This window comes from Perognathus longimembris, chromosome 10 (assembly GCF_023159225.1).
Source record: "Perognathus longimembris pacificus isolate PPM17 chromosome 10, ASM2315922v1, whole genome shotgun sequence".
Lineage (NCBI taxonomy): Eukaryota > Metazoa > Chordata > Mammalia > Rodentia > Heteromyidae > Perognathus > Perognathus longimembris.
The window spans coordinates 13,331,725-13,353,823 of NC_063170.1; the positions used below are offsets into that span (position 1 = coordinate 13,331,725).

At 48.5% G+C, this 22,099-nt stretch overlaps 1 protein-coding gene across 4 annotated transcripts in view; it reads right to left on the reverse strand.

Annotated features, from left to right (window-relative positions):
• Positions 1-645: 645 nt before the first annotated feature.
• LOC125358319 (cocaine esterase-like) overlaps positions 646-22,099 on the reverse strand; it is a 31,174-nt gene continuing 9,720 nt past the window's right edge. The window contains exons 1-14 of one of the 4 annotated variants that reach the window (XM_048355400.1): positions 20,348-20,414; positions 19,857-19,929; positions 9,909-10,005; positions 7,141-7,345; positions 5,328-5,469; positions 4,584-4,717; positions 4,244-4,502; positions 3,665-3,763; positions 3,280-3,420; positions 3,110-3,181; positions 2,737-2,881; positions 2,032-2,169; positions 1,476-1,548; positions 646-1,061 (exon numbers count right to left, since the gene is read on the reverse strand). In XM_048355400.1, the coding sequence (XP_048211357.1) occupies positions 875-1,061; positions 1,476-1,548; positions 2,032-2,169; positions 2,737-2,881; positions 3,110-3,181; positions 3,280-3,420; positions 3,665-3,763; positions 4,244-4,502; positions 4,584-4,717; positions 5,328-5,469; positions 7,141-7,345; positions 9,909-9,984 (1,671 nt within the window). In that variant the 5' untranslated portion in view covers positions 9,985-10,005; positions 19,857-19,929; positions 20,348-20,414 and the 3' untranslated portion in view covers positions 646-874. Of the gene's footprint in view, positions 1,062-1,475; positions 1,549-2,031; positions 2,170-2,736; positions 2,882-3,109; positions 3,182-3,279; positions 3,421-3,664; positions 3,764-4,243; positions 4,503-4,583; positions 4,718-5,327; positions 5,470-7,140; positions 7,441-9,908; positions 10,006-18,779; positions 19,443-19,856; positions 19,930-20,347; positions 20,483-20,885; positions 21,031-21,238; positions 21,320-21,415; positions 21,557-21,824; positions 21,924-22,099 lie in introns of those variants that run through there. The other 3 variants (XM_048355401.1, XM_048355399.1, XM_048355398.1) reach the window with 3 other exon arrangements.

A 22,099-nucleotide genomic window follows, 5' to 3' on the forward strand; every position in this document is an offset into this window, starting at 1 on the left:
AAACTCTCTAAGTTCTGAATGCCTATAAAAACATTAGAAAAGCAGGCCTTGTACCAGTGGCTCATGTTTGTAATCCTAGCTACTTAGGAGGATAGTGGTTTGACGCCAGCCCAGGCAGGAAAGTCTATGAGACTCCTATCTCCAATAAAAAATTACTCATGAAAAAAAAAAAAGCTGGAAGTGGAACTGTGGCTCAAGAAGTAGAGAACTAGCCTTGAGCAAAAGAAGGTCAAGGACAGCCCCTAGGACCCAAGTTCAAGCCCCAGCACGGGCACACATACACAATCCCGCCCCCCCCCCCCCAACTAATGGCCGCTTATGAGGGACTGTCTGAGAAGTGGTTGTGGGGTTCTGATACTTTGTAGGGTCAACATTCTCCCCCAAACCCTTTCTCAATCTGGAGAGGGTGTGGAGGGATTGGTGAGAGGTGAGGTGACGAAGGAGGGAAGGGGCTCAAGCACAGTGGGATATGGAGGAAAGGGCATCCACTTACTCAGTGTGTTTATAAAGGCTTGATGTGGCAGTGCATGCCTAGAATACCAGCTACTTGGGAGATAGGATTTAGACAAACCCATGCAAAATTAGGGAGACCCTATCTTAAAAACAAAAGGGTTAGGATCATTGGTGAAATGAAGAACACTTGACTAGCAAGCAAGAAGCTCTTGTTTCTAATACAACAACAACCAAACAATCAAATAAACAAATGACCCTTGGCAGGCTTGGCAACAAACATCATGGGAGGGGTTCCTCATACCTGTTGGCTAAATGGACAAATGAAGAGGGGACAAATGGCTCAGCTGCTCCTTGGTAGGTGTGTAAGCACCACCTGCTGACTACACCTGTCCTCAAGCCCACCCTTCCTTAACACCCCTCCCTACAGCTCTGTGTGCGTGCTCTCGGCCTCTTTCAGCTCCTGGGTCTTCTGAGGCAGAGTGTTGCTCCAGAACTTCAGCCTGGAGGCCTTCAGGGCCTGGCCCACTGCAGGATGGACGTCCAGTTGCAGGTACTTCTCATTCTCGTCAAACAGGGGCCAGTGGAACAGATCCTCGCTGTTAGGGTTCCTGTGGACAGTAGGAATGTGTATAGGAGGACCCTCCCAGAAAGGCAGTGAGGGTGATTCTAAGTCCTGGGGAGCCTGGACCCAATCATCTGATTGGGATCAATCAGAGTACTATAGCAGAGTGTGTGGGAATAAAGAGGGGCCTTCCTGAGATAGAGAAGCAAGGATCTCTCACCAATGGCTGTCTCACATGACACTTCACAGAGCAAGTGCCAATATTTTCTAAGAAGTCATGGCCTGCATTCTAGGTTGCCTGAGTAAGGGACAGTGACTAGCACCCACTATGTACCCTCTCTTTCAAGTAGCTCCTTGAATCAGAGATGAAGCTTTTATGTAGCTTAATGAGGCCATTACAGATAAAGAAAGCACTAGGTGGGCTTTACCTTGGGAAGGTGGGACTGGGAACATTTCTCACCCATTTCGAGCAAAGTTGGCCCAGTACTTCATCATCCTCCTGCTCAGAAGTTTCTCTTCTTCAGTGAAGTCAACTGCACAGAGGAGAACAAGGGTCCTGAGGTAACCACTCCATTACCCTGTCATGTTCTCTAAGTGTTCCATCCACCCTGTTGTCTTACAGGACCCCAGGCCTGGTCTCTTTCAGTTCATCTCTACTCAGAGCCAGGCTCTTCCATTGCTCAGCCCACCATTAATCTTCCCAACAGCTAGCTGAATCCACACAATGCTCATTTCTGGCCTCAAAGTCCCTTCTTGCCTCTGGTTCAGTAACAGTCTTGCTTTTGAACCACTCTCTTCTGAACCCCTGTCTGCCACTACGCTGGAGTAGTGGACAGTGGGGAAAGCATACACTGGAGATGGAAGGGGCTTGGAGGTGAGCCCCTTGGAGCCTTTGAAACTGTAAGACAGTGCCCATCTGATGCTGTCCTCTCTTTGAGCTTCATCATGTTCATTTAGATGATGAGGGAAACAAGACTGGAACCCATTCTAACTGCTAGGCATTGAGGAAGACTCACCCTGCCTGCCACCAAAGGCACTTCCAAAGATAAAGGGAACCTCATCGCCATGGTCTGTCTTCACATGAGGTGGCTTGATATTCTTGAAGAAGTTGGGCTTGTGCTGGAACTCATAGAAGTAGACAGGGATGTGGGAACCTATAGGTGTGGACAGGTGGTGACATGACATGTCATCCTCCCCACCAACAATTATCATGCTTCCATCTTGTTGACAAGGTAAGTCCAAAAGCCTAGGGAGTTCCAGACTAGAACAAGCCCCAGGAGAAAGGGCCTCCATGGTGAAGTCATAGCCTTGGCTTCCTTAGTCTTGTATAAAACAGGAGTGATGCTGTCAATTCACAGGAATTACTGAGATGATGGTCATCAAAACCTTGGCTCAGAGGCCTGATAAAGAATTGGTTTGGGGCTGGGAATATGGCCTAGTGGCAAAAAGCGCTTGCCTTGTATACATGAAGCCCCGGGTTTGATTCCCCCGCACCATATAGAAAGCGGCCAGAAGTGGCGCTGTGGCTCAAGTGGCAGAGTGCTAGCCTTGAGCAAAAAGAAAGCCAGGGACAGTGCTCAGGCCCTGAGTCCAAGGCCCAGGACTGGCAAATAAATAAATAAATAAGAATTGGCTTGGAGCTTGGCAATAGTGGCTTCACCTGATACCCATAGTTCTGAGCTGTCCTTAGGTAGTTAGGCCTCAATCACAGAAAAACTCACGCTGAAAACTGGCTACTTGGAGAGCAGGTATCACGAAGATAGCGTCTCCCATCAGCTCACAGAAGCGAGTTAGGACCATTTTGGGGTCCTCAGCGTCTATTAGATATTCCTTCTTCAGCAATTCACCATATTCAGCAGGCAACATCTAGCCAAGAGGAAGAGTTAGGCTAGGCAGACACCTAGGCAAGTAACCTCAGGATGGAGGAATAGGACTTGGATTGGAGAAGGGAAAGAAGGAAATGGCCAAGCACGGGACACACTCCATTCATAAGTACAAATATATTTGTCATTGTTTCTGGGACTTGTCATGAGGGCAAAGGGCAAAGCATCTAAGGTGACATTTTTATTGTTTGCCATCCAATAAGAGTCTCACCATTGCTTCCAACAGATTCTGTAGAGTAGCCTGAATTTTCTTTTTGTCTATTTCTTTTGAGGTGCTCAGGTCCTGGGAGACAAGGGGGCGGGGGAGTCTTTAGTTGAATAGTCCTGGAACCACCACCCCTAACATTGATCCAGGCAAGAGGGACACGGAATGAACCTCACTCTGCTGAGAACCCAGCCATACTCATCAGTGTTGACACCAATGATGCTGGGAACACGTTGAAAGTCAGCAGAGGCCAGCAGCTCCTTGGGATGCCTGGGTAGGAAGGCCCCATCCACTACACCATGGATAATCTTGAAAGCCTGAGACATTCAAAGACAAGAAACTAGTTGAGGCTTAGAAAATTTTGGATATCCCTGAGTTCCGTAAACTTATTCTTGCATCATCTCCAGATAGCCATACTAAAAATGCCATGAGCCATCAGCTCACATCTAGTACAGCAGGGCACAGTGGCGAGGTATCTGTCCCTCTGAGTTTAAAGTTCACCTAAGCTTTTGCCCCACTCCCTATTGTCCTCTTCCCCATGCCCACATCAGACAGACTGACCTTAGTAATAGCCAGCATTTCCTCTTCACTTTTGCCCCTCAGGCAGCGCACCAGGGCCTCTGAGTTCACCTGCTCACAGGCAGACAGGTTGGCCACCATCTAGAAAGCAAGCAGGCAGGGGCTGCCTCAACCTTCCAGGCAGGAAGAAGGGTTTGCCCAGACCCAGATGGGTGCAGGTGATCCTAAATCTCCCAGGGTATGGAGTGTGGGGTTGTGGAACTGAACTTGTCCCCACTTCCCTGATACTCAGTCTCCAGTTGGAGGTATACCACCTTTCTCCCTGGCCAAAGGCACCTGGCCTTGTGGGTAGGCACAGTGATTGTTGAGCTTTGGTCATTCCCCCTGCTTACTGGTTCTGTCTATAATGAGAGCTTCTAGAGGCATGCTTTCTAGCCACAGAAAATACCTGGCCTCTGTGAGGCAGAGAGGTGCGAACTCTGAGCACTGAGCCCTCAGCAAATCCAAGAGAGATGCTCCCAAGGCACCTTTGTGGTGCCTGTTGTCTTTACCAAAGAGAACAGAGGCTCTGAGAGGGAAGGAAGAAGAAGGTCTGGGCAAAGGATGATGGAGGGCACTCACTGAGGAAACCATATCAGAGGAACTGGAGATGAATAAAGGAACTAAGGCCACCCCACTCTCCATGATGGCACCATGGAACAGTCCTTGAGACATGGGTGAGAGGACATGTGAGGACACGCTGATGCCACCTGCAGACTGGCCAAAAATGGTGACACGGTCGGGGTTTCCTCCAAAGTGAGCGATATTCTGCTGGACCCAGCGTAGGGCGGCCACTTGGTCCAGTAATCCCCAGTTGCCTGTGGCATGTTGGTCTCCAGTGCTGAAAAGTGGCAGAGACAAAGGTCATAGGGCTGTCCTGGCTCTGCTTGAACCTCATTACCCATCTCAATCCCATGCTCACCTGAAGAAGCCTGGGACTCCCAGGCGGTATTGGATAGTGACCACCACCACATCCTCAGTGGCTGCGAGCCTGGATCCATCATACAAGGAAGCCATACCTATAACCAGCGCACCAGTATGGATCCACACCATCACCTGGGAAAATTCAGGCAGGTGCTATGTGGCTTCCACACAGCTCAAACCTCTTTAGGCTGCTCTATATACTACCCACTGCCTTACCTCTGCATATCTACCCCTACGACACACTCCAGCAGGTGTCATGGTCTTTGCCATGGCTGAAGATTCAAGATCAATTAGGAATCCAGGCCTCTCATCCTTTAATCTGCTCGATGTAACAAAGCTTAGCCCCCAAAGTCCCAGAATCACATTGAGTTTGAAGAAATGTCTATCTCCCTGATAAACCTACAAGAAAATTAATCTACTATCCCCCACCATTACTGGCTCAAGAGATAATCAATAACTAGGTTTTTTAAAAAAAATAAACTCAAAGTGTAGTCCCTAGGTACTTAATTCAGTCTACTGGACACAAGTGTTGAATGAGAGTACGTAGTGAACTTCAGATCTCTAGCCTCTGACTTAGTGGGTCTCCTCACACACGAGTCAGCTGCCTAGCATGGATGAGAAGGTCTTCTTGGATCTGATGAGAGAAGCCATACAGTGAGTCCTCCCTGAAGTGGGGACCATGCTGATCATCTTACTGAAGAAAAATGACTTCCCACCCAGCTGGCCATGATCTGATACTCACCGGCAGGTTAGAGCCCTCATGTGCATGGGCAGGTGAGTAGATGCTAAGGTACAGACAGTCCTCGGATATGGGGGTGTGAGGCAGGGTCACATTCAACAAGGTCATAGCCAGTTCTCTCATATTGTCAGCATTTTGCAAGCACCTGGTGACAATGCCAGTCATTTATTTATTTGTTTAGCCAGTCCTGGGGCTTGAACTCAGGGCCTGAGCACTGTTCTTGACTTTTTGCTCAAGGCCAGCACTCTGCCACTTGAGTCACAGCACTCCTGCTGGCTTTTTCCATATCTGTGGTGCTGAGGAATCAAACCCAGGGCTTCATGTATGCAAGGCAAGCACTCTACCACTAGGCCATATTCCCAGCCCCTAGTTATTTATTTACTAATATTTCTAGTCAGGATCTCACCAAGCTGCCTGGGTTTATGTGGAACCACCTTATGGCTCAAGTTTATCTCTAACTTCACTTTCCCTACCTCCTTCCAGAATACTCAATTTATAGGGATATGCCACCATGCCTACAACTATAATAGCTGATAGTCCAGTGTCAAAGCCATACCTTGAGTCTGGATTGGCTCCCAACCACCATTAGACTCCACTCCCTCTGATGTCCTGCTGACACATGATCCTTATCTAAAGTCCCTTCCTACTCAAAGCCTTTCACAGGCTAAGACGGAGCTCTGATTTCCAGGGAGGCCTCCAGGTTGTTGGGGGCCTTGGGATTTTACTCCTGAGGCTGGGAAATCTTGACTCCTGGAGTCTCTACAGGAAGCATTGGCTGCAGGGCTTGGCATTCACCACTTCTCCCAGTGCCCATTCAGGCCTGGAGCAGGGAAGCTGCTGCCACATAGGTACAGTATGACTGAATGGTTATACTTAGGGTAGTGGAACATTCCTGATGACCAAGTCCAGGACCATGAGCCTCACCCTTCCTACGGTCTCCATTTGGAGGTATATCATCTTGCTCCCTGACCTGTCCCTGTAGGTAGGCCCAGTGATTGTGGAGTTTGGCTTTTCCAAAGGGCCACCATTGCTGCCTTCCTCAGGGACCTGTAGCATCCTCTGCTAGAGTCACAGGTTCTTACAGGGATACCTCCCTGGATGGAAGAGAACACTTGCTCAGGACATAAGTGTGTGTCTGCTCATCTCTTGGGAATTTTGCATAACACTGTCCACATGTGAAGCATTAAGCCTGGAGATTGGCAAAGCTGTTCTAGCCTCTGAACCTTAGTATTTCCATTAGAAAAATGATGCAATGCTTGGAGCTGGTGGTTCATGCCTATAATCCTAGGAGGCTGAGATCTGAGGATCGCAGTTGGAAGCCAGCCTGTATAGATAAATTCTTGACTCTTATCTCTATTTAACAGCAAAAAAAAAAAGCCAGAAGTGGAGGTGTGACTGAAGTGATTGAGTGCCAACCTTGAGAGAATATGCCAAGCAAGATCTTGAGGCCCTGAGTTTAAGCCCCAGTACTAGCAAAAGAGTCAGGTGCCAGTGGCTCATGCCTGTAATTCTGGCTACTTAGGAGGCTGAGATCTGAGAATCATGGTTCAAAGCCAGTCCAGGCAGGAAAAATCCATGAGATTCTTATCTCCAATTAACTATCAGAAAATAGGAAGTGGCGCTGTGACTCAAGTGGCAGAGCACTAGCCTTGAGCTGAAGGAAGGAAAGAGAAAAGATCACATGGAAAATTTCCCCATTGCAAAGGGAAACTAACTGTGAAGTTCAGACGGAAGACCCACACAGCCTGACCCAGAGCTCAGAGCTTCTGTCCCACCCCAGACACAGAAGTGCCCTGGGCTCCCTGGGAGAACTTACATGGCTGGGTGGGAGGTGCCATCCCTCACACCACTCCAAGGCTCAGGGGGCTCTGGAGGGGCAAAGCGCAGCGGTCCTACAGGTGGCTTGGCAAAGGGAATTCCCAGGAAGGTGTGGACTCCCACATTGGTGTCCTTCACATGGACGAGGCTGCCCCGCACCTGCCCAGTGTGTGTGGTCCTGATGGGGCTGGCTGGGTCCTGGCCTGTGGGTGGAGAGATGCACATCAGAGTTGGGTCTGCCCCATCAGCTGCCACTCACATTGTGGTTCCTGTTGCTCCTTGCTACCCACAGCTCAGCCTGGCAAAGGCCTCTGATCTACAGGACCAATGTCTTCCCACACTTCTTACCTGTTGCACTGGCTCTCCCTCCCCACTCCTGAATGCTATTTCTATGAAGAGTTGAACTTTATTGTAAGGAACACTTTGCCTGGTGCCTAGGGCTGAGGTTGAGGGTTGTGAATTCTGTGAATATGCTAAAAAAAAAAACAAAAACCATTCACTGTGTTTAAGACCTAAGGAATTAAATGGTTTTGAAGAAGTCAAGATTGATGGGATAGAAAAAATTCAGATTCATTTATTCCTCTATGGCTAGTTAATTACCCTTAGTCCTCTATGCCAGGTAGTCTAATATCCTTAGATTCAATTATCTTGCAAGTCAAAAATATTCAGAAAAATTTCTGAGTCTGTTTCAATCATGTACAGACTTTTTCCTTGCTGTTTCCTAAGTAATATAGTATTGCTATACAGCATACACACTGTTCTAAGCACTATAGGTAATCTAGAGGGTGTTTTCTATGTATATATGCTTACAGCTGGGTGCTAGTGGCTCACACCTATAATTCTAGCTACTCAGGAGGCTGAGATCTGAGGACCTCAGTTTGAAGCCAGATTGGTCAGAAAAGACTCCATGAGACTTATCTTCATAGGACTCTTATCTCCAATTAATCACTGGAAGTGGAGCTGTGGCTCAAAGTGGTAGAGTGCTAGCCTTGAGCAAAACAGCTCAGGGTCAGCACCCAGGCCCTGAGTTCAAGCCTTATGACTGACACCACACACACACACACACACACACACACACACACACACACTCAACATATGCTTAGAGTCTATACAAATACTTTGCCACTTTTTAAAAGAGCATCTGCAGATTTTTGTATATGCTGGCAGGGAAGGAAGGGGGGGTCTTGGGTTTCTTTTCTCCATGGATAGTGAAGGGTAACTGTATGTGAGTGTAGGCCCAATTCCTATTTTAAATGGGAGTCATCAGGGAGGTTCAGGCAGATCTCTCTACCTGGAAGGCTTTGGTGACCTCTCAGAATTTAGCAAAGAGCAGGCAAGTGAAGTAGCCAGGCAGTGGTAGGCCATGGATGAAATGAGGGGGGCCCTTTTGGGGAAATCATTTGCAAGAGTGTTGGGAGAATATTGTTAAAGCCCTCACTAAGAATTTGAGGTGAGGGCTGGGAATATGGTCTAGTGGTAAAGTACTCGCCTTGTATACATGAAGCCCTGGGTTCAATTCCCCAGCACCACATATATAGAAAAAGCTGGAAGAGGCACTGCAGCTCAAGTGGTAGAGTGCTAGCCTTGAGCAAAAAGAAGCCAGGGGGGCTGGGGATATAGCCTAGTGGCAAGAGTGCCTGCCTCGGATACACGAGGCCCTAGGTTCGATTCCCCAGCACCACATATACAGAAAACGGCCAGAAGCGGCGCTGTGGCTCCAGTGGCAGAGTGCTAGCCTTGAGCGGGAAGAAGCCAGGGACAGTGCTCAGGCCCTGAGTCCAAGGCCCAGGACTGGCCAAAAAAAAAAAAAAAAAAAGAAGCCAGGGATAGTGCTCAGGCCCTGAGTTCAAACCCCAGGACTGGCCAAAAAAAAAAAAAAAAAAAAAGAAAGAATTTGAGGTGGATGGGATGGAAGGCTTCAACACACATGTAGGCATTGTGCCCTTTTGGCATGAGTTCCTGAGAAGGGCCAAGAGATCATATAACAAGCACAGGGCACATGCCTTTTGTCCTGGAAAACAAGTCATATATCCGCTTTTTTGTCAGGCCTCAGAAGCGTCCTATTCCAGCTTGTTATTATTATTATTATTATTACTATTATTATTACTATTATTATTTGCCAGTCCTGGTGCATGAACTCAGGGCCTGGGCACTGTCACTAAGGTTCTTTGGCTCAAGGATAACGCTCGATCACTTGAACCACAGCTGCCACTTCCAGCTTTTTCTGTGTATGTGGTGCTGAGGTATCAAACCCAGGCTTCATGCATGCTAGGCAAGCACTCTAACACTAAACCACATTCCCAGCCTCAGCTTGTTATTTTATCAGGGGATTTTGTACTACCAGGGCCAGCAACTTTCTGGGGACCTCTTTCGAGGGTGCCTGGGTACTTCTGTGGACCAAAGGCATTGTAATGGAGGGACAATTGACTGCTTGAAGATATTACTATTGTCATTACAAGCACAAGAGGAAAAGATTCCAAGTCTTATCCCCAGCTGCCCAGTCCTCAGATAGATCACCCATCCTAGCTCCTCCCAGTCCTCTTCACTTAGTGGTCTACTCGGTATCCCATGCACCATGCAGTCCCAACTCTCTGCGGGAGAGAGGTGTCTTGGACCTGTTGAGAATACAAGATTCCCAGACTCTCATTTGTTACGACAACCAAGCTCCTTCCTTTTGGAGGCTTGCCTGCCCAAATCTCAGGCTTTACCTCTGACCAATGTGTCTTAACTGACTCTAGCTCCTATCACACCTTCAAGAATTCTTACCTTGGACCAGGACGAGGCAAAGCAGAAGACCGCAGGTCGTGGTGCTCCACCATGAAGAATATCTGTCCATCCACATGATTTGTTTGCTGGCTTGTGTCTGTAGCTTTGCCCTTGGTGGAGTTTGGACCTATAAGGAAGTAGGCAGGGTGCCAGCTGGGTGTTGCAGGAGCATGGCCATGAGTAGGCAGAGGTCACAGGTAGCAAGGGCTCAGCAGGCAGAGTATGATCACCTCCTTCTTCTGCAGCCCTCTTCTACCTCCTGTAAAGAGGGACACATCTGTGATCTGGAGTCCCTGCATTCCTCTGCGGTCCTGATGATTGGACTGATGATTGGTTTTTGGAGGAACAGCATGCTCTGCACCCCACAGAGGGTGAATGGATTCATCTCTGATGGGGCGGAGTAAATGGTTTGAGTGAAGGCAGTGCTCCTTGCTGTGTCCTTCTTCTAGGTAACCGTGCCCTTCATCCCAAGAGCTCCTCTTGGCCTTCAGGACTTGTAGTTTACTGGATCCCTTCACGGGTCCCTCATGTCTTACAGTTCAGGTTCTTAGGGCGTCTGTTGGCACTTCAGCATGCAGTTTTGGCTCTTTGATTGAAATATACCTGTGACTGTGGCACTTCTGCAGACTTTCAGTCACTTGCTCACTGAGATCCCATCACTTATTCACTGGAAGGTCATGGAATAACAGCCTGCCGGTGCTGGAGCCAGGAACCAGGCAGAACCGTCCAGGCCACTGGTGCCTTGGGAAACGCAAGGTGTCACCAAGAGATTCTGAAACATTCTGAGGGCTGTGTGGATGGAGGAAAGCAAGCCAGGGCGTGGTAATGGCTACCACCTGACTTCCCAAAGAAAGAATATCAAGTCTAAACTTAAGGTAGCCTATAGCACCCCCTAAATCCCAGTCTTGGGTTCTGTATACCGTCACATAGCACTCAGAACTCAGCAATGTTACATCCTCTCCTCGAGCCTTTGTGGTAGTAACTGCAGTTACACAGACCACTGCTTTTCCTTGACTTGACTGACCTTTACCCAACTACCAAGGCCATGGTCCCAGCTTCCACCTGAGTAGGTAGATACTCTCTCTGTCCTTCATTTTTTTTTGCCAGTCCTGGGGCTTGAACTCAGGGCCTGAGCACTGTCCCTGACTTCTTTTTGCTCAAGGCTAGCACTTCTGCCACGTGAGCCACAGCGCCACTTCTGTCCATTTTCTGTATATGTGGTGCTGGGGAATTGAACCCAGGGCTTCATGTATATGAGTCAAGTACTCTTGCCACTAGGCCATATTCCCAGGCCCCTCTGTCCTTTATTTTCACCTTATTAATAGATGGGTGTTCAGCTCCTGGAAGCCCAGTGTCACACTTTATTCTTTCTTTTTTTAAATGCTAACCATTCTGTGGGGATGCTGACTGCATACATAGAGGGGCGGTCCCCGATTGACCCTCCCCTCCTCCCGTCCTGGGGGCCGTATGGCCGGAAGCCACTCCTACACCTTCCGGGTCCGCAACCGGAGGGAGTAGTTCTGGCTCGGCCTGCCTCCCATCTCGATCTCGGGTCCACGTGGATGCCTTCAAGATGGCGCCGCCGGAGCCCAGGGGCGGTCCTATTGGTGCACGATGTCAGCCTGTGGGGGGAGTCCCAGGATGCCACTCTTGCCGAAACAGCCCAGCTCAGCCAATTAGCCAAGTCCTTCCCTTCCCACCTTCCCGCCTCCGTCACCGTAATAAATCCTTCTCCCCGCCCTCTGGGCGGCTGAGACCCATTCAACCGTCAAGGTGTCTCCCTGATGTCTCTCTTCCTGCCACCTCTCTTGACACGTGAGGGGACCAGGGGGAAGGCGAGGCGTCGGCAACCTTTCCTCAACTTAGCGTAATCCATGAGAGTACGCTTTTGCCTTCTGCTGGCGGAAGACAAGGCCGAGTGCTCTTTCATAGTTTTTGGGGTTCAGGCATTTTCCCCAGGAGGTAGGGGAAAAGGGGTCCTCAGAGGCCCCGACATATGGCCCCCAATGTGGGGCTGGAATGCACGGCTGGGAATTTCGGGGTTCAGCAACCCCACAGATTGCGCTAAGAGGGTTTTCAGAGGAGTGTCGTGCCCATCCAGATGGGGCAGAAGCATAGAGAGAGAAGCGGATTTTCTGCTGCCCTCGGGGGAGCGGGGCGCGCGTCCAGCGGAGACGCGGCAGGGGAGTGCAGGGGATGGCGGCGGCGCGGGCGGCCGGGGAGCCTGGAGCGGATGTCGCCATCTCGCCCGGGAGCCCCCGCCCACCTGGTGTTTCCAGGTCCCGATCTGCACGAGTGTCGGGGTGTGCTCGGGGAGCGTTTGGTCTCTGCGCAGCCACCGCAGCCACCGGCCAGGGGCCGCTCAGGTTCACCGGCGGCGGCGTGCGCTGGGGCCCGTGGGGCCTCGGGCGGTGCCTGGCGTCTAGTGCAGAAATCTTTGGGCTGCCGAGCGTGGCGGGCGGTGGGCGGAGGCGGGAGCGCGAAGGCGGCGGCCTCGGGCTGGGGTCGGTCCTGCTCTGTGTGCCCCGGGCCCCCGCTAGGGTTCACGGCCGGCGGCATGCGCTGGGGCCTGTGTGGCCTCGGGTGGCAGTGGCGCCCCTGTTGGGGTTTGCGGGCGGTGGTGGGTGCCTGACTCTGGAGATATGGCGGCAGCGGTGACTGCGTGCTTGGGACGCCCGGGGCGACTCGACCCGCTGCAGCCTGGTGGCTGCAAGCGATGTGGAGTTTTGGGCGAAAACTGCTTTGCGCCTGGCTCCCTCCCCCCGCCTTTGAGGCCTGGGAAGGCTGGATAATCTGTTTTAAGGGAAACAAAAAGGTTGCTGATGTTTGTTAAGCTTGGAGATTCGGTTAAGTTCTGCTTGTTGGCTAAATCCTGTTTTCTCTAGCTGGTCAATGCACGTGGCAGGCAATAGATTCCTCCATTTTTGTTCCCTCAAGGTTCCAAAAAACTCTTGAAGGTGGAGTCCCACCCATCCTCCAGGTGATGGGCGTGCCAGACTCCCCTGGGTTGGGCGGGGCGGCTTAAAGATATGAGCCACGCCATGTGTCTGTGCTTTGTTCATGTCCTGTCTCCAAACTGGTTTCTTTTTTTTTTTTTTTTCAAAATGTGGTTTCTTCATTTCCTTGCCAGATAAACTGTGAAAGTTTTTACTTCCTAAGAAGGGTTTCTCTTGCTTTTTTATTCAACCACGTAGTTCTATTATGGGCAAATTAATACCATTTGCCACTGGAATTCCAGAAAACTTAAATGGCCAATCAGAAAAGCAATTTTAAGAGCGCTCAGGGTTTATATGTGTGTATGTGTGTATGTCTGTCTGTCTGTTGGTAAGATTTAAAAGCAGAACAAAACAGGTTTTCAGCCCAGTGTTCGGATGCAAGCAAAGGTGTCTATGAGAAACTCCAAAAAGGTTCAAATAATACAGCATGTGGTATAAGTACAATGATATAAAACCAGTGTTTTTTTTTTATATGCAGTGTATTAAAGGTCAAGTGTACATCTAGTCCTGACAATTCTTTGGCATAAATTAATATGTTACCTTCCCATTTTTCTCTCCTGTGTTCTCATAAACTCTCAAGATCAAAAAATTGGAATCGTTTCATACAAATGTGACTATTAATCTAAATTTTCCTGACCCCAAATTAAACATTTTGCTTCCTAGGATACAGGTCCAACGCGTGTGCTAGTTGTCTGTTCCCAAGCTGCCTGATTTCACTAGTAACGATTCCTTGGTCTCTCTTTCTCGCATTGGAAACTGCTCAAACAATTTATAAATCTTGTAAAAATTTAAATAGTCCTATCATAACAGTTACTACAGGTTAAATCACCATAGTTATGTTAGTGGCCACAGAGCTAGCCATGTGGATTGGGTGATTAAGAAAATCCTTTTTACCCTGCTTAAACCAGAAGGGCATCAGCCTACAAAAGCCAGGAATGCTGGGGGGATTTTAAATATCAACCAGTCTGTGTAGAAATCTTGCAGGTAACCCAGGACAAGATGTGACAGTCTATCCAGAGATGCCACTACAGCCTTGCCCAGATCTATCCATTGCATGGCATGGAACCTGCCAATTTGGGATTAGGGACGTAGCCACTGCTGGGACTGAGGATTCCACACTGCTTTAACCCTTTGCCCTCGGTTGTCATTTATCTGTGTTCTCTCTCTCTTGCCAGTAAGATTAAATGGCGTGATTCAGGTTGATGGCACATAGGTCTCATGTTCTCTCTAAGTGTTACAGCAAAACCTTAACAAGCAGTTTTTGGTCAGTTCTCAACAAGTTATAAGTGGATTATCTCTGTTGTTTTCCCTTGTTGCTCAATTGGAGATAAAAAGGGCTTGTATGACTAAGACTCCTTGGATGCAGTTCAAAACCAGCCTGGGCAAAAGAAAAATCTCTCTAAAATTCCACCTTCCAGTTAACCAGCAAAGAGCCAGATTGAGAGCTTGGCTCAAGAGAACCAGCAAAATGCTGAAAGCAGCACCATGGCTCAAGTGGTAGAGCACTAGCCTCGAACAGAAGTGCTCAGGGACAGTGCTCAGGCCCCGAATTCAAAACCTGTAAATGCAGATGGGAAAATGCCATTCCAGCAACAAATGCTGGAAGTCCTGGGACCTAGCCAGTCCAGGAAATGGGAATGTGGAGTGGAGTGAGAGGAGAATGGTGTCATATCCTAAACAGAGCTGCCTTGTCTCGCCCTTTCAAAACGGATCAGAGCCGGGAAGTCAAGAGAGGTAATACCTGTCTATTTTCCTTTTTCTGCCAGTTGTATATATATATATATATATATATATATATATATATTTTTTTTTTTTGCCTCTGACTGGCTACGCCAAACCCATTTTCTATCACTAAACACTTCTTTCAGTCATTTCTCCTTACCTGTTTATTTTACAATTGGGTTTATGCTCCAAAAGGAACTTTTCCTGGCTTATGCCCAGGGTGTGTTCTACGTCATTCATGCCAACCAGCTCTGAGAACTTGTCAATACTTTGACTGACCTTTTCAAAACTTCTTTTAACAGAATAAAATCTCTTGCTGAGATCACCACCTGGGAATTTGCTGTTCATAGCCATCACCCTAACACAGACCCGAACCCTGGAGGCCCCAGCCCTGGAAACTTCTGGGTATGCCCAAGATGCAGGAGTGGCCAGAGGAAACCATAGCACTCTCTGGCCCCAGTGACCATTCTCATGGTAATGATAGGAACTTTTGCCAGCCACACTGGACGGTGCCAGGCTGAGAGGCCCTTGATTATGTCACCCCCTTGCAGCAGGAAGTAGCTACAGAAGAAGAGACCTCTACCCATACTCCCTGCCTGGTGCCTGCCGGTGTCATAATTTTAAAAAATAAAAGAGGGGGGTAGCCCCCAGGATTAATTAAGGATAGTTATGCTTATGTTAAATATAAAAAAAAATTTTAAATCATCCAGAATCAGTGTGGGATGGAGTACTGTATATGTGTTTTGCCAGATTGGAAAACTAAATCCAGAGCACCTGCTCTGGAGAAATGTCTCTTCTTGTTCTCTTCAGGAAAACAAGGAACACACTGGATTTCTCCTGCTCTTCTAAGAGAATACAGAAAACCTGCCTGCATGCAACAGTGGTAGTGGTAAAAAGGCAGCCAGCTTCCCTTCCCTGTTTGTTTGCTTTCTAGATTCTTTCTTGAGCGTCTCATGGCGCAATGTTTTGCCGTGGCGATACTGCCCACAGTGTCACACAAGACTAAAGAAATTTTGCACCATCTTTCTTCCTTTCCTCTCCCCCTGCTGCTAGACTTGGCTAGTCCCATTGGAAAGAAAATCAGAGCTGAAGGTTCTGACACCTTGTCTTAATATTTGTGATAATGTTTACAAAATAGGAGCTGAGGGTTTTGACACTCAACCCCAATGTTTCATGATAGAAATGTTTTGAAAAAAGTAAGAGCAAAGGCTTAGCGCCTTTGCTTCAATGTTTATATAAAAAGAAATGTGTTACTAATCACTTATGTTTAAGTTATCAGCTACTGTGAACTACCAGAGATACCAGAGCTCCAGCCTACTTCTACCTATCGGAGAGAGGGAATGTTGTCTGTGTCATCTCGGGTGGCACCAGATCGGATCAGGACTTCTCTATCTCTTATGGACTGAGCCAGATAAGAGACCCTCCATTGCATTGTGCCTGTGTTATAATTGCTCTTGTGCTACAACTGTTCATGTTTGCATCCGCTCTATGTTACAATTGTTCACGTTATAAGTGCCTTATGTTCACATTTGCACCCTGCTTACCTTACCCTCTGTTAGTCAAAACAGGTCTCCGTGTGTGGCAATGGGCTAGGGCTGTTCGGGTCAACAGTGGCTTTTGTTTTTGACCAATTGGGGACCCCACAAGGTTAGTCATAATGCCCATTAGGACCCGCTACTGGCCGGGGCCCACGGGCATGGAGCAGAAACATCAGGGCTTTCTCTCGAATGCCAATCCTGCTCTCCCCGAATTCTCTCATTGGGCTGGCTGCCCGGCAGGTAGGTTAGCCTGAAGTGCCAGGGAGTTCTTTTCCAATGACGGGTACGATCTCCCACGGGGGAGGCAACCTAAGACAGGCACGCCCTCGAGTAAGGCGCCTCCTGCTGTTTAAAAAATAAAAGAGGGGGAGATGTGGGGATGCTGACTGCATACGTAGAGGGGCGGTCCCCAATTGACCCTCCCCTCCTCCCGTCCTGGGGGCCGTATGGCCGGAAGCCACTCCTACACCTTCCGGGTCCGCAACCGGAGGGAGTAGTTCTGGCTCGGCTTGCCTCCCATCTCAATCTCGGGTCCACGTGGATGCCTTCAAGATGGCGCCGCCAGAGCCCAGGGGCGGTCCTATTGGGGCATGATGTCAGCCTGTGGGGGGAGTCCCAGGATGCCACTCTTGCCGAGACAGCCTGGCTCAGCCAATTAGCCAAGTCCTTCCCTTCCCGCCTTCCTGCCTCTGTCACTGTAATAAATCCTTCTCCCCACCCTCTGGGCAGCTGAGACCCATTCAACCATCAACTTGTCTCCCTGATGTCTCTCTTCCTGCCGCTGCTCCTTACATGTGAGGGGACGCGGGGGGGGGGGCAAGGGGGGGAGGTGAGTCGTCGGCAACCTTTCCTCAACTTAGCATAATCTATGAGAGTACGCTTTTGCCTTCTGCTGGCGGAAGACAAGGCTGAGTGCTCTTTCATAGTTTTGGGGGTTCAGGCATTTTCCCCGGGAGGTAGGGGAAAAGGGGTCCTCAGAGGCCCCCACATCATTCTTCCTAATTCCAGATGCTGTGCACCTGGGTGCCACTGCTGTGGTACTTATATGGGCCCCTTGAGTAAAGGACCTAATGTGCCTTGACCCTTCCTGCAACATCATTCAGAGACCCTGGCATTGATGGTAGCTGAGATCAGAGTAAAATTCTAAGAAAGGAGAATTAAAGAGTCTCAGAAATGTGTGTGTGCATGTGTGTGTGTGTGTGAGAGAGAGAGAGAGAGAGAGAGAGAGACAGACAGACAGACAGACAGAGACAGAGACAAAGACAGACACAGAGAGAAGTTCGAAGCACAGGCTAAATGTCAAGGCAACTAACACCACCACTAACACCACCACAGTACACTTGATACAACCAGAGTTTGATGCATAAGCCCGGTGGGGCAACAGGCACCCTCATTATGGATGGTGGAGAAGCCAAATGATATAGTCATTTTGCAAGATTGTTTGACTTTTTTGCTTGAAAGTTAAACACACAGTTGTATAACACTCTGTAATTTGACTCTTAGGACTTAACCAAAACTTAAATTAAAAATGTGTATTAACATTTTAAAGAATGATAGCTTGTAGTGCATAAAGTCACATCAGCTTTATTTATAATCTAGGCTTGGTGGTATATGTCTATAATCTAGTACTTCAGAGGTGGAGGCAACCAGTGCATGAGTTCAAAGCCAACTTGGGCTATTACAAAAAAGAAAAGATAAAATAAATTTGAAAAAGGTTTTTGAATGTGCATCAGTTTTGAATGGATAAAATACATGCATGTCTGCACACCTTCTCTGGAATGCCACTCCACAATGAAAGAAAAGATCTGTGACTTAAATCTCAGAAGTAAAATGACAGAGTCCATCACAAAGATTCCATTTATACCACATTCAAGATGAGGCAAACTACAGCAGCAGAAGCAATCAGGTGGTTGCTTTGAAGCAGCAGCAACATTTTTCAACTTGATGTGGTGGTAGGTATATATCTCCAAATTTACTTAGGTTTACTTAACTGTACAACTAAAAGAGATTAACTTAATTACATGTCACTCAGACCCATTGGGCTGAGTGTTTAATTCAGTGATACAGTGCTTGCTCAGCAGGCATGAGGCTCTTTATGAGGCGGGACTTGTTGGGAGGTAATTAGGTCTTGAAGTCATTGTTTTGTGGGAAGGGTTAATGCAGTTCTCATGAGACCCAAGGGGGATGGATCAGCTTACAGCAAGGCCACCTTATGTATTTGCCTTTTCTGCACTTGTCATTTTGTTTCCCACCTCTGCCATGTGGTGGGAAACTCTATTGGGCATTCACTTCTGCATTCAAAATTAACAGAAATTCTTCTTTTCATAAGAATCATCATCAGAAATGTGACAGTCACATAAGATGGATTAATACTCCTTCTCTAAATTATACTTGTGTGAGGTTGTTTTTCCCTTCTGTGATGGGAGGCCACACTGAGTAGGTGCCATTTCTGAAGCAGAGAGCAAAGCCTCACCAGATAGCAAGTAAGCTGTCACTTTCATAAGGACTTCCTAGAGCTGTCAGTAAATCCCTGTATGGTTTAAGCCACCGGCTTGTGATATGGGAAACACATTCCTCTTTGGTATAAGCCACTAGTTTATGAACCAGGAGAGAAATTTCCGTTTGGACAAGTTTATGACACAGTAGGTGAAAGGGACTAAGCCACTGCGCTGCTGGTGTCCAGGTTTTCTACTGGGCTCCTAGGGAATATGAGAACATGGGGCATTTACTAAGGGGTGGACATGGGCTTAATTACCCAAAGGACCCAAAGGACCCAAAGGTCCCAAAGGACCTTGCTAAGACTAGATACAGCTCCTGTGAAGTCAGAAGGGAGGAGAAGGAACATGGGAGAAGGTGAGGCGGCACCAGTGTCATGTAACAATGTGGAAGGTTTGTGTCCCAGTTATAGCTTCCTGGTGGAATTTAGTGAGATTGTGGGACCTAGGTAGACTTGGCAACAAACAGCATGCAGGGGTTCTTCCTAAGTGATGGTGGAATGGACAGATGTGAATTTTGGAGTGAATTTCTGTGGTGAGGGTCCATCAGGCTCACTCCACCTGCATTCAAGCTCACTCTTCCCTGACACAGGCTTCTACAGCTCTGTGTGCTTCATCTCAGCCTCTTTCAGCTCCTGGATCTTCTGGGGCAGGGTCTTGGTCCAGAACTTCAGCCTGGAGGCTTTCAGGGCCTGGCCCACAGCAGGCTGGATGTCCAGTTGCAGGTAACGCTCATTCTTGTCAAACATGGGCCAATGGAGCAGGTCCTTGCTGTTGGGGTTCCTGTGGACACACCCTCCCAGCAGGGCAAGTGAGGGGCACTCTGAGTCCTGCTGTGTCCAGACAGGAACCCCCAGAATGTGGTCAAGTCAGGCAGCCCAGAAATTCTAGATGTAGGACCTTTCCTGATATGGGAAAGCACTAAGTTCTCACATAAGCCATAGCATGTGACCTGTTTTCTCCTTCTGTCTTAGATGCAGGCTCTCATAGTACCATAGAGCTGCAGTCCACCCTCCAGGACACTGGGATAAGAGACAAATGACCAGTACCCACATGCACCCTTTCTGATTGGATCCTAGATTTGTGAAGAGGGCAGGAATGTAAATTGTGGCTCTTCATGCTCATGAGGCCAACACATACAAGGGAGCACCGGGTAGACCCCATAATGGTGAGATTTGAGTAGGGGTGTCTACTTACCCATTCCGGGCAAAATTGGCCCAGTACTTCATCATTGTCCTACTCAGCAGCTCCTCTTCTTCAGTGAGATCAACTACAAAGAGGAGAATGATGGTTGATGTCCTGCTCATGTCATTCTGATGTCCAGATTGGCTCCCATAACTACCCAGGTGTGACCTGACACTGGGACCCCAGATAGATCTTCATCCCTCTATCTCCACTCAGGTCCAGGCTCTCCCCTTGCTCAACCTGCCTTTAGTCTTTCCAGCCTTGGGGTTGCCTTTACTTTGTGCCCAGAATTCCTGTCTTCTCTCTGACCCTGAGAAGTTCTTTAGGAACAGTCATGACTTTGGAAGCCTCCTGTTCAGGCCCCGTGCCTGACACCAAGGTGGAGAGGCTGGAGTGGAGAGGGGCTTAGATTCAACCCCCCCTGTAGGTTTTTGAGCTATAATGGTACATACCAGATCCAGTTCTCTCTAGGCAAGCATTTCTGGACAGTGAGAAAACCTCACCTTGTGCTCCAAGGAAGGATCTGAAGAGAAAGGGAATCTCATCGCCATGGTCAGCCTTCACATAGGGCGGCTTGGTGTCCTTATGGAAGTTGGGTCGGTGCTGGAACTCATAGAAGTAGACAGGGGCATGAGGTCCTAGGGGTGTGGAGAGGCAATGACACAGTGTCCCCTCACTGGAGCTGTTCTTCTCCATTCTTGGAGCTAGGCTCAAAACTGGCTGGAACATTGGTAGTGGAGTGGGGTGCCCCAGGCTGGAGAGGCCCAATGGAAAGGTCCTTGGCTAAATTATGGACCTTGGATTTTCGTTTCTCTGTTATCTTGGAGTAGTCACTGAGTGTTGCTAACTCAGTTTCCTCTTCTGTATAATGGAAGTGATCTCTGTCCCTTAGTGTAGTAATAAGGATTTACTGACATGTGATATATTAAGTGCCTGGCACTGGGCCCTTGAGAAAGCCATCTGTGGGGAACTTGACAATACTGGGATGCACAGTTCTGAGCTGTCCGCTGGGCATTCAGGCTTCAGTTACAGTCTACTCACGTTGAAAATGTGCTACTTGTAGTGCAGGCATCACAATTATGAAGTCCCCCATCATCTCCTGGAACTGGGCTTGGAGGGTGTCAGGGTCTTGAATGTTCCCCATGTACTCTTCCATCACCAGGTCACCAAACTCAAGAGGCAACATCTAGTCCAGTGAATGATAATGAGTTAGGTTAGGTAGGTTCTAGGCCGCAACCTCAGGATGGGGAGATGGAGTGTGGGGAATGAGACAAAGTAGAGAGGGAAAGGGTCAAGCTCTGGGATAACCTCACCCATAAACACAGAATCATTTGGCCTTTTTGAGGGGGCTACTTCTTGGTCAAGGTATCTGGGATGACCTCTAAGATTCTCACCAGCTTCTCTGAATTTCTCTGCAGGACAGCTCGCGTGATTTCTCTGTCTATCTTCTTCCCCGTGTCATAGTTGGCCATGCTCTGAATGTAGAAGGAGAGTTCATGTTGTGGTTCTGATTGGCGTAGAGCCATAGAAGAGGTATCCCAGACACCAAGGGGCTTGGATCTAAGCCTCACCGAGGGGATGATCCAGCCATATTCATCATTGTTGACACCAATGATGCTGGGGATATATTGGAAGTCAGCAGATGCCAACAGCTCCTTAGGATGCCGGTGCAGAAAGATCCCATCCACTGTGCCAGGTATGATATTGAAGGCCTAAAGGAAGAGTCAGTGTCCAAGAGGAAGATTAGGTCAATTCTGACCATGGACAAGTTTCGTGCCTTACCTTCCTGTGTGAGAGTTTCATCCCAAGATTCTCACCCCAACTCATGTAGACATGGCTTAATTAAATCACAGTCTCTGTTTCCCATCCTGAACTCAAAAATATCAGGACACTACTGAATGGAATTTGGAGGGCATTCAGGGTTTCCTGCCCTACACTTTTTCATTTCCCTTCTTCCATGCCCACACGATTCAACCTAACCTTGGTAATAGCCAGCATTTCCTCTTCACTCTTGTCCCGCAGGCAGCGCACCAGGGCCTCTGAGTCCATCTGTTCACAGGCAGACAGGTTGGCCACCACCTGGAAAGCAATCAGGCAGGGGCTGCCTCATCCAGATGGGTATAGGGGCCCCCGAAGCTCTCAGGATACAAACTGTCGATTGCTGCAGATGTGAAGTGATTCCTATTTTCCTGATCCTCAGAGGCCTTAGCCAGAAGGGTCATGTCACCTGATTACATGGTTATCTGCACAGTGCT